This window comes from Pristiophorus japonicus, chromosome 11, assembly GCF_044704955.1.
Source record: "Pristiophorus japonicus isolate sPriJap1 chromosome 11, sPriJap1.hap1, whole genome shotgun sequence".
NCBI lineage: Eukaryota > Metazoa > Chordata > Chondrichthyes > Pristiophoridae > Pristiophorus > Pristiophorus japonicus.
The window spans coordinates 175,960,199-175,972,925 of record NC_091987.1 but is presented as its reverse complement, the minus strand read 5'-3'; the positions used below and the strand labels follow the sequence as shown (position 1 = coordinate 175,972,925).

Below are 12,727 nucleotides of genomic sequence, written 5' to 3'. Positions count from 1 at the left end.
GATCTGGGATTGACCAGTACATTGTGGAACCAACCAGGGAGCAGGCTACCTTAGATCTGGTAATGTGTAATGAGACAGGATTAAGAAATGATTTCATAGTAAAGGAACCTCTAGGAAAGAGTGGTTGAATTTCAAATTCAGTTGGAGGGTGAGAAAGTTGGGTCTCAAACCAATGTCCTGATCTTAAATAAAGGCGATTACAAAGGTATGAAGGCAGAGTTGGCTAAAGTGGACTGGGAAAATAGATTAAATTGTAAGATGGTTGATGAGCAGAGTCAGGATTAATAAATGATCTCCTAGTAAAGGATCCTCTCGGAATGAGTGACCATAACATGGTTGAATTTCAAATTCAGTTGGAGGGTGAGAAAGTTGGATCTCAAACCAGTGTCCTAAGCTTAAATAAAGGAGACTACAAAGGTATGAAGGCAGAGTTGGCTAAAGTTTACTGGGAAAATAGATTAAAGTATGGGACGGTTGATGAGCAGTGACAGACATTTAAGGAGATATTTCATAACTCGCAACAAAAATATACCCCAATGAGAAGGAAAGACTGTAAGAGAAGGGATAACCATCCGTGGCTAACTAAGAAAATAAGGGAATACAATGTGGCCAAGACTAGTGGGAGGCCAGAGGATTGGGAAACTTTTAAAAGCCAGCAAAGAACGACTAAAAAAATAATAAAGAGAGGGAAGATAGATTATGAAAGTAACCTAGCACAAAATATAAAAACAGATAGTAAGAATGTCTGCAGGTATGTATAAAAGAAGAGAGTAGGTAAAGTAAATGTTGGTCCCTTAGAGGATGAGACTGGAGAATTAATAATGGGGAACAGGGAAATGGCAGAGACATTGAACAAATATTTTGTATCGGTCTTCACGGTAGAAGACACTAAAAACATCCCAATAATAGATAATCGAGGGGCTATAGGGAGGGGGGACATAATACAATCACTATCACTGAAGAAAAAGTACTCGGTAAAATAATTGAACGAAAAGTGGACAAGTCCCCTGGACCTGATGGCTTGCATCCTCGGATCGTAAAAGAAATGGCGACAGAGATAGTGGATGCATTGGTTGCAATCTACCAAAATTCCTTGGAGTCTGGAGAGGTCCCAACGGATTGGAAAACTGTAAATGTAACTTCCCTATTTAAAAAAGGAAGGAGACAGAAAAAAGGAAACTATAGACCAGTTAGCCTAATATCTGTCATTGGGAAAATGCTAGCGTGTCATGTATCTGACATTATATATAACTGTTTCCCAACATGCTATACATGACTGTAATAAGATATGACCTGTAACCACCAGCATACCTTACCACCGGGGGTGCACTTGCAAGAGACAGGTATATAAGCACAGGTCTCAGGCAAGTGCGGCATTCCAGAGCTGTGAAATAAAAGGTGCAGGTACAGAGTGACCTTGACTTCACTACATGCCTCGTGTGAATCTGTACTGAGGGGACAGGACTTTACAGTGGTGACGAGGAAGGGATGATGTCCATGCTATGTCATTAGAGGAACGGACCTCCTGCTCAACAGTTATAAAGCGATTTGAACATTTCTTTCAGCCAGATGTGGGCACTTTAGAACATGAGAACATAAGAATTAGGACCAGGAGTAGGCCATCTAGCCCCTCGAGCCTGCTCCGCCATTCAACAAGATCATGGCTGATCTGGCCGTGGACTCAGCTCCACTTACCCGCCCGCTCCCCATAACCCTTAATTCTCTTATTGGTCAAAAATCTATCTATCTGTGATTTGAATACATTCAATGAGCTAGCCTCAACTGCTTCCTTGGGCAGAGAATTCCACAGATTCACAACTCTCTGGGAGAAGAAATTCCTTCTCAACTCAGTTTTAAATTGGCTCCCCCATATTTTGAGGCTGTGCACCCGAGTTCTAGTCTCCCCGACCAGTGGAAACAACCTCTCTGCCTCTATCTTGTCTATCCCTTTCATTATTTTAAATGTTTCTATAAGATCACCCCTCATCCTTCTGAACTCCAACGAGTAAAGACCCAGTCTACTCAATCTCCCCCTCATCTCCGGAATCAGCCGAGTGAATCGTCTCTGTACCCCCTCCAAAGCTAGAAACATAGAAACATAGAAAAGAGGTGCAGGAGTAGGCCATTCGGCCCTTCTAGCCTGCACCGCCATTCAATGAGTTCATGGCTGAACATGCAACTTCAGTACCCCCTTCCTACTTTCTCGCCATACCCCTTGATCCCCCTAGTAGTAAGGACTTCATCTAACTCCCTTTTGAATATATTTAGTGAATTGGCCTCAACAACTTTCTGTGGTAGAGAATTCCACAGGTTCACCACTCTGGGTGAAGAAGTTTCTCCTCATCTCGGTCCTAAATGGCTTACCCCTTATCCTTAGACTGTGATCCCTGGTTCTGGACTTCCTTAAGTATATCCTTCCTTAAGTAAGGTGACCAAAACTGCACGCAGTACTCCAGGTACGGCCTCACCAATACCCTATACAGTTGCAGAAGGACCTCCCTGCTTTTGTACTCCATCCCTCTCGCAATGAAGGCCAACATTCCATTCGCCTTCCTGATTACCTGCTGCACCTGCAAACTAACTTTTTGGGATTCATGCACAAGGATCCCCAGGTCCCTCTGCACCGCAGCATGTTGTAATTTCTCCCCATTCAAATAATATTCCCTTTTACTGTTTTTTTTCCCAAGGTGGATGACCTCACACTTTCCGACATTGTATTCCATCTGCCAAACCTTAGCCCATTCGCTTAACCTATCTAAATCTCTTTGCAGCCTCTCTGTGTCCTCTACACAACCCGCTTTCCCATTAATCTTTGAGTCATCTGCAAATTTTGTTACACTACACTCTGTCCCCTCTTCCAGGTCATCTATGTATATTGTAAACAGTTGTGGTCCCAGCACCGATCCCTGTGGCACACCACTAACCACCGATTTCCAACTCGAAAAGGACCCATTTATCCCGACTCTTTGCTTTCTGTTAGCCAGCCAATTCTCTATCCATGCTAATACATTTCCACTGACTCCGCGTACCTTTATCTTCTGCAGTAGCCTTTTGTGTGGCACCTTATCGAATGCCTTTTGAAAATCTAAATACACCACATCCATCGGTACACCTCTATCCACCATGCTCGTTATATCCTCAAAGAATTCCAGTAAATTAGTAAAACATGATTTCCCCTTCATGAATCCATGCTGCATCTGCTTGATTGCACTATTCCTATCTAGATGTCCTGCTATTTCTTCCTTAATGATAGTTTCAAGCATTTTCCCCACTACAGATGTTAAACTAACCGGCCTATAGTTACCTGCCTTTTGTCTGCCCCCTTTTTTAAACAGAGGCGTTACATTAGCTGCTTTCCAATCCGCTGGTACCTCCCCAGAGTCCAGAGAATTTTGGTAGATTATAACGAATGCATCTGCTATAACTTCCGCCATCTCTTTTAATACCCTGGGATGCATTTCATCAGGACCAGGGACTTGTCTACCTTGAGTCCCATTAGCCTGTCCAGCACTACCCTCCTAGTGATAGTGATTGTCTCAAGGTCCTCCCTTCCCACATTCCTGTGACCAGCAATTTCTGGAATGGTTTCTGTGTCTTCCACTGTGAAGACCGAAGCAAAATAATTGTTTAAGGTCTCAGCCATTTCCACATTTCCCATTATTAAACCCCCTTCTCATCTTCTAAGGGACCAACATTTACTTTAGTCACTCTTTTCCGTTTTATATATCTGTAAAAGCTTTTACTATCCATTTTTATGTTTTGTGCAAGTTTACCTTCGTAATCTATCTTTCCTTTCTTTATTGCATTCTTAGTCATTCTTTGCTGTCGTTTAAAATTTTCCCAATCTTCTATTTTCCCACTAACCTCGGCCACCTTATACGCATTGGTTTTTAATTTGATACTCTCCTTTATTTCCTTGGTTATCCACGGCTGGTTAACCCTTCTCTTACTGCCCTTCTTTTTCACTGGAATATATTTTTGTTGAGCACTATGAAAGAGCTCCTTAAAAGTCCTCCACTGTTCCTCAATTGTGCCACCGTTTAGTTTGTGTTTCCAGTCTACTTTAGCCAACTCTGCCCTCATCCCACTGTGGTCCCCTTTGTTTAAGCATAGTACGCTCGTTTGAGACACAACTTCCTCACCCTCAATTTGTATTAAAAATTCAACCATACTGTGATCACTCATTCCGAGAGGATCTTTTACTCGGAGATCGTTTATTATTCCTGTCTCATTACACAGGACCAGATCTAAGATAGCTTGCTCCCTTGTAGGTTCTGTAACATACTGTTCTAAGAAACAATCCCGTATGCATTCTATGAATTCCTCCTCCAGGCTACCCCGTGCGATTTGATTTGACCAATCGATACGTAGGTTAAAATCCCCCATGATTACTGCCGTTCCTTTTTCACATGCCTCCATTATTCCCTTGATTATTGCCCGTCCCACCGTGAAGTTATTATTTTGGGGCCTATAAACTACGCCCACCAGTGGCTTTTTCCTCTTACTATCTCTAATCTCCACCCACAATGATTCAACATTTTGTTCATTGGAGCCAATATCATCTCTCACAACTGCCCTGATATCATCCTTTACTAACAGAGCTACCCCACCTCCTTTCCCTTCTTGTCTATCTTTCCGAATTGTCAGATACCCCTGTATGTTTAATTCCCAGCCTTGGGCCCCCTGCAACCACGTTTCTGTAATGGCCACCAAATCATACCCATTTGTAATGATTTGTGCCGTCAACTCATTTACTTTATTTCGAATGCTGCGTGCGTTTAGGTAGAGTGTTTTAATACTAGTTTTTAAACCATGATTTTTAGTTTTGAATCCTCCTGCAGCCCCTTTACATTCAGTGGCCCTTTTTGTTTTTTGCCTTGGGTTTCTCTGCCCTCCACTTTTACTCATCTCCTTTCTGTCTTTTGCTTTTGTCTCCTTTTTGTTTCCCTCTGTCTCCCTGCATTGGTTCCCATCCCCTGCCATATTAGTTTAACTCCTCCCCAACAGCACTAGCAAATACTCCCCCCCTTGGACATTGATTCCGGTCCTGCCTAGGTGCAGACCGTCTGGTTTGTACTGGTCCCACCTCCCCCAGAACCGGTTCCAATGCCCCAGGAATTTGAATCCCTCCCTGCTGCACCACTGCTCAAGCCAGGCATTCATTTGAGCTATCCTGCGATTCGTACTCTGACTAGCACATGACACTGGTAGCAATCCTGAGATTACTACTTTTGAGGTCCTACATTTTAATTTAGCTCCTAGCTCCTTAAATTCGTCTCGTAGGACCTCATCCCTTTTTTTTTCTATATCGTTGGTACCAATGTGCACCACGACAACTGGCTGTTCACCCTCCCTTTTCAGAATGTCCTGCACCCGCTCCGAGACATCCTTGACCCTTGCACCAGGGAGGCAACATACCATCCTGGAGTCTCGGTTGCGGCCGCAGGAACGCCTATCCATTTCCCTTACAATCGAATCCCCTATCACTATCGCTCTCCCACTCTTTTTCCTGCCCTCCTGTGCAGCAGAGCCAGCCACGGTGCCATGAACTTGGCTGCTGCTGCCCTCCCCTCATGAGTCATCCCCCTCAATAGTACTCAAAACGGTGTATCTGTTTTGCACGGGGATGACCGCAGGGGACCCCTGCACTACCTTCCTTGCACTGCTCTTCCTGTTGGTCTTCCATTCCCTAGCTGGCTGTGGACCCTTCACCTGCGGTAAGACCAACTCACTAAACATGCTATTCACGTCATTCTCAGCATTGTGGATGCTCCAGAGTGAATCCACCCTCAGCTCCAATTCCACAACGCGGTCTGTAAGGAGCTGGAGGCGGATACACTTCCCGCACACGTAGTCGTTAGGGATACCGGAAGTGTCCCTGAGTTCCCACATGGTACAGGAGGAGCATAACACGTGACCGAGCTCTCCTGCCATGACTTAACCCGAAGATACACTTAAATTGGCAACAACAATGCTAAAGTTTACTCACTGATATAGAAGAGAAAAAAGAAAAACTACTCATCAATCACCAGCCAATCACTTACCCCCTTGGCTGTGACATCACCTTTCTGTTTCTCTCTACTTCTTTTTTGCCTTCTCCCTGTAGCTGCACCGGCTCGCCTCTCGCCAACCCCGGAACTCACGCCTCTCCACGCACCTCCTCACGCTGCTCCCAACTGCCGCTGCGTTGGGCCTTTGTAGGCCTCTCGCCGACCCCGGAACTCACGCCTCTCCACGCACTTCCTTGACGCTGCTCCTGACTCAGCGACGCACCTCCTCACACTGCTCAAAGGGGCCAAAGTCAAAATCTACATCACACAGGATGCTAGATCGGTCCATCACAAGGCCAGAGCTGTACCCTATGTGATGAGGGAAAAGATTGAACACGAACTGGACAGGTTTCTGCAGGAAGGCATGATATCAACTGTGGAATTTAGCGACTGGGCAAGTCCCATCATCCCAGTCATGAAGCCTGATGGATCCGTACGAATCTGTGGGGACTACAAATCTATCATAAACAGAGTCTCCCTACAGAACCAGTACCCGCTGCCCAGAGCGGAGGACTTATTTGCCACATTTGCTGGAGGTAAACTTTTCTCAAAATTAGACCTCACATCTGCGTATATGACGCAAGAATTGACCGAGGAATCCAAGCTACTCACCACCATCAACACACGACGATGCCTTTTCATGTACAATCGATGCTCATTCGGCATCAGGTCGGCAACTGCCATATTCCAGCGCAACATGGAGAGTCTGCTCAAGTCCATCCCGGGGACGGTTGTATTTTTAGACAACATACTTATCACGGGCAGGGACACCGACTCCATCTCCGTAATTTGGAGGAAGTACTAAGCGGTTGGATCGGGTAGGCCTACGAGTCAAGAAATCCAAGTGCCTGTTTCTCGCACCCGAGGTTGAATATTTGGGCAGAAGATTGCCGCTGATGGAATCCGCCCAACAGAGTCCAAAACAGAAGCAATTCGCCTGGCACCCAGGCCCCGGAATGTCTCAGAACTGCGCGCCTTTCTCGGGCTACTCAATTACTTTGGGAACTTTATGCAGAACTTAAGCACGCTGCTGGAGCCTCTCCACGTGCTACTCAGGAAGGGGTGCAATTGGTTTTGGGGAGTTGCCCAGGAACGCGCCTTCAGTAAGGCACGCAACCTTCTGTGTTCCAACAGTGTTTTGACTTTCTTTGACCCTGGTAAAAAGCTAGTTCTCACATGCGATGCGTCAGCATATGGGGTCGGGTGCGTTTTGCAACATGTCAATAATGCGGGCAAATTACAACCCATAGCTTATGCCTCCAGGTCACTTTCGCGGGCGGAGCGCGGGTACGGAATGGTAGAGAAGGAGGCGCTTGCGTGCGTGTACGGTGTCAAAAAGATGCACCGATACCTTTTCGGGGCCAAGTTCGTGTTAGAAACCAACCACAAGCCCTTCACCTCCCTCCTATCCGAGAGCAAGGCAATAAACGCCAACGCCTCTGCACGAATTCAACGGTGGGCACTCATGCTGACGTCCTACGACTATACCATAAGGCACAGACAACTGTGCCGACACGCTCAGCAGGCTACCCCTGGTGACCACGGAAGGGTCTGACGAACAGGACTGTGAGATAGTCATGGCAATCAATGCCTTTGAGTCCACAGGTTCGCCCATGATGGCTCGCCAAATCAGAGCCTGGACGGCCAGCGACCCCACGTTATCCTCAGTAAAAAGATGTGTCCTAACCGGTGACTGGGCAGAGGCTCGAGATGCCTGCCCCGAGGAATTAAAACCCTTTCACAGGCGCATGCATGAGCTATCACTACAAACAGACTGCCTGATGTGGGGCAGCCGAGTAGTCATGCCTCTGCGAGGCAGAGAGGTATTTGTCCGGGAGCTCCACCACGAGCACCCGGGGATCGTTCTCATGAAGGCCATAGCCAGATCCCACGTCTGGTGGCCTGGTATTGACGCAAACTTGGAGCTCTGCGTCTGAAGGTGCACCATTTGTGCCGAACTCAGCAATGCCCCCAGGGAGGCTCCACTGAGCCCCTGGCCTACCAAACCGTGGTCGCGGGTGCACGTAGACTATGCGGGCCCATTCATGGGCAAAATGTTCCTCGTAGTTGTAGATGCATTTTCAAAGTGGATCGAATGCACCATTTTAAACTCGAGCACAACCTCCACCACTGTGGAGAGCCTCGCAACCATGTTTGCAACGCACGGAATCCCTGACATATTAGTCAGTGACAATGGTCCTTGCTTCACCAGCGCAGAATTCCAAGACTTTATAATTGACCACGGCATAAATCACGTCAAGATGGCACCGTTCAAGCCGGCCTCCAACGGCCAGGCGGAGAGAGCAGTGTAAATCATTAAACAAGGCATGCTTAAAATCCAAGGTCCCACGCTGCAGGGTCGCCTGTCGCGACTGCTGTTGGCATACAGATCTCGTCCGCCCTCACTGACTGGGATCCCCCCCGCGCAACTGTTGATGAAAAGGACTTTAAAAACAAGGCTCTCATTAATCCTCCCAGACATGCACAAAATCATTTAGGCAAAGCGCTGTAAGCTGACTGAGTACCATGACAGAAATTCGAGGGGGAGATGGAATGAGATAGGGGACAAAGTGTTTGTACTAAACTATGGTAGGGGTCCCAAATGGCTTGCAGGGACAGTAACGGGCAAGGAAGGAAACAGGCTACTGGTAGTACAAATGGACAATGGCAAAACCTGCCGGAGGCATGTAGACCAAGTCAAAAGCAGATTTACCAACAGCACTGCGGAACCAGAGGCAGACTACAATGTGGAACTCGCACCACACTTGGTGGACAGACAGAGGGAACAACCTGAGGAAAGGGCAATCCCAACAGACAGCCCAGGCGAGTCAACAACAATCACACCAATCGAAACAGACAGCCCAGGCGAGATACCAGCAACCACACCCAAAGAAAAACAGACACCAAGGCAAACAACTGAACCACAACTCAGACGTTCCACGCGAGAGCGTAGACCACCTGAGAGACTGAACTTATAAAGACAATAAGACCTTGGGGGAAGGTGATGTCATGTATCTTACATTATATATAACTGTATCCCAACATGCTATACATGACTGTAATAAGATATGACCTGTAACCACCAGCATACCTTACCACCGGGGGTGCACTTGCAAGAGACAGGTATATAAGCACAGGTCTCAGGCAAGTGCAGCATTCCAGAGCTGTGAAATAAAAGGTGCAGGTCCAGAGTGACTTTGACTTCACTACATGCCTCGTGTGAATCTGTACTGAGGGGACAGGACTTTACATAGAGTCCATTATTAAGGAAGCAGTAGCAGGACATTTGGAAAATCATAATGTAGTCAAGCAGAGTCAGAATGGTTTTATGAAATGACATATTTGCTGCAGTTCTTTGAGGATGTAATGAGCAGGGTGGATAAGGGGGAACCAGTGGATGTGGTGTATTTGGATTTCCAGAAAGCATTCGACAAGGTGCCACATAAAAGGTTACTGCACAAGATAAAAGTTCATGGGGTTGGGATAATATAGTAGCATGGATAGAGTATTGGCTAACTAACAGAAAACAGAGTCAGGATAAATGGGTCGTTTTCCGGTTGGCAAACGGTAACTAGTAGGGTGCCACAGGGATCAGTGCTGCTGCCTCAACTAGTTACAATCTATATTAATGACTTGGATGAAGGGACCAAGTATAATGTAGACAAATTTGCCGATGATACAAAGATAGGTGGGAAAGCAAGTCGTGAGGACACAAAGAATCTGCAAAGGGATATAGACAGGTTAATTGAGTGGGCAAATATTTGGCAGATGGAGTATAATGTGGGAAAATGTGAGGTTATCCTCTTTGGCAGGAAAAATAAAAAGCTAATTATTATTTAAATGGAGAGAGATTACAAAATGCTTCAGTACAGAGGGACCTGGGGGGCCTTGTGCATGAAACACAAAAAGTTAGTATGCAGTTACAGAAAGTAATCAGGAAGGCAAATGGAATGTTGGCCTTTATTGCAAGGAGGATAGAATCTAAAAGTAGGGAAGTCTTGCTGCAACTGTACAGGGTATTGGTGAGGCCACACCTAGAATACTGCGTACAGTTTTGGTTTCCGTATTTAAGGAGGGATATACTTGCAATGGAGGCTGTTCAGAGAAGCTTCACTAGGTTGATTCCTGAGATGAAGGGGTTGACTTATGAAGATAGGTTGAGTAGTTTGGGCCTATACTCATTGGAGTATAGAAGGAAAGGTGATCTTATTGAAATAAGATACTGAGGTTGTTCGACAAGATGGATGCAGAGAGTGTAAGGTCCTTACTCTACAGTATGAAACCATACGAGGCACATTCTGGGGACAAGGTCACTCTATGACCTTAACTCTTTATCCACAGGACTCCAAAGACGATGACCCTGCGTGGAACCTCCCTTTTTATACCTGTGTGATCAGGTAAGGAGTGTCTCCCACAAGTTCACCCCTTGTGGTCAAGGTGTGCATCTAGGTTGAGTGTATACAGTAATACAGTGGTGTTACATTGTGGTTACATACATGACAGAGAGGATATTTCCCCTTGTGGGGGAATCTAGAACTAGGGGGCATAGTTTCGGAATAAGGGGTCGCCCATTCAGAACTGAGATGAGGAGGAATTTTTTTCTCTCAGAGAATCATAAATCTGTGGAATTCTCTGCCCTAGAGAGCTGTGGAGGCAGGGTCATTGAATATATTTAAGGTGGAGATAGACAGATTTTTGAGCGATAAGTGAGTGAAGGGTTATGGGGAGCAGACAGGGAAGTGGAGTTGAGGCCACGATCAGATCAGCCATGATCTTATTAAATGGTGGAGCAGGTTCGAGGGGCCAAATGGCCTACTCCTGCTCCAATTTCTTATGTTCTTATTCCCAAAAGATTGCCCACGTCACCACAACATAAATCGCTAAAAAATTGTAAAGAACAAACACTCGCACTTGTCTTCGGAGCACTTTATCTTCCTCTGCACCACCGGCTATGCCGGACCGCTCTGATTTCCCAGGCGGTCATTGGGCGCACGTCCGGGCGGACGGATCGGGCAAAAGTCCAAACTCCTGCCGGTGTCACAACCAGAGGTGTTGCACGCCCGACGCACCTCTTCCCGGCGTCCTGCTCCGCGGCGCCGCAAAACCCGACCGGAGGATCGTGACGGGATGCAGGAGGCCTCAACGCCGCTTTTCGCGCCGCTCCTGGGCCAAACTCGGAGCGCGAAGGACCGAAAAATCAGCCCATTATGTTTCAATGAGATCCCCTCTTATTCTAATAGACTCCAAACTCCAAAGCCTCCTCCTCCACCAGGGTCACTTTCACTTAGGCTCTTCCAGCGCTCCTGCCCCTCTCCCTACGATTCTGCGGTTACGGGAGTGGGAACATCATGTGTCTGTGGTAAGTAGCTACAGTGAGAATGAAGGAGGTTTGCTGAGAGGAGGTGCGGGTCGCGCAGCACAGAGCAGAGGAGGCAGCAGTGAAAGGGGGGATAGGGAGGGGAGCTTGTGTGAAGAGTGAGCTGAGTGGTCCTGGCGGTACTCAAACTGAGCATCGGTGAGCAGGTTATTAGTGAGTAAGTGGGGCTTGATAGCACTGTCGACGACAGCTTCCATCACTTTGCTGATGATTGAGAGTAGAATGATGGGGCGATAATTGGCCGGATTGGATTTGTCCTGCTTTTTGTGGACAGGACATACCTGGGCCGTTTTCCACATTGTCGGGTAGATGCCAGTGTTGTAGCTGTACTGGAACAGCTGGGCTAGAGGCGCGGCTAGTTCTGGAGCACAAGTGTTCGGCACAGCAGCCAGCATGTTGTCGGGGCCCGTAGTCTTTGCTGTATCCAGTGCACTCAGCCGTTTCTTGATATCATGTGGAGTGAATCGAATTGGCTGCAGACTGGCTGCTGTGATGAGGGGGACCTCAGGAGTGGGGATTGAAAGAATATTCAGTCGTGTTGTTGCAGAGTTTACGCACGTTGTGTCATTCACAACCCAGCTTAGAAATGGGAGGTGATTGGTTCTGCTGTAGTGACTGTGGTTAAAGGGTTGTATTTCCTATACCACAGCTGAGGGAAAGGTTCCCGAGTGCATAAACATTTCTCTGCTTGATTACAGTCCAGCAGAGGCACCTTGCCAATCCTGGGACTCAAACAATAACAGCGAACGGATCATCGCAAAGTAAGTCCCCTGTTGATTCCGCCAGGATTTGACGATTCGACATTTTGTTTTTTGTTCCATTCTGATTTTTTCCCTCCTGATTTTGTGTTTTTTTTTCAGTTTTACTCGGAATACTGATTTATTTTTAAGACTTGGAGGTAACTGGTGGTACCAGCCTAACTATGTGTTTCATACATTACCATATGGGATTAAAGGCAATGGTGAGCAACCATTAATTGACCATCATTTTGTCTTTCTTATTCAGAAATATACGATAGAGCTCCTCCCTCGCTGACTGAATGGGTAAGGACTGCCCAGGGCAAAGCCTCACAACCCAATCAATTAGGATTTAATAAAGGTTTTTTTTAAAAGGATGCAGGATTTTGATCGGGTGACTAGGGATGGACTATTTGCTCTGGCTGCAGAGTCAGTGATGATGGGGTGGATTGAGGGCTCAGCATCGATTTAACATTGTCACTCATAGAGTGAGGAGAGGTTGGGAGAGCTTTTGTTCCAAAAGCACAGAATGCTTTGTCACGGGGAGTAATGAGATCGAGACC

The 12,727-nt window shown here is 46.6% G+C and overlaps 1 protein-coding gene across 13 annotated transcripts in view; it reads left to right on the top strand.

The window, feature by feature from the left end:
- LOC139276378 (CMP-N-acetylneuraminate-beta-galactosamide-alpha-2,3-sialyltransferase 4-like) overlaps window positions 1–12,727 on the top strand; it is a 280,344-nt gene that overhangs the window by 158,468 nt on the left and 109,149 nt on the right. For all 13 annotated transcript variants that reach the window (XM_070894278.1, XM_070894275.1, XM_070894269.1 and 10 more), the window contains 2 exons: window positions 12,126–12,188; window positions 12,288–12,388. In XM_070894278.1, the coding sequence (XP_070750379.1) occupies window positions 12,126–12,188; window positions 12,288–12,388 (164 nt within the window). The remainder of the gene's footprint in view (window positions 1–12,125; window positions 12,189–12,287; window positions 12,389–12,727) is intronic.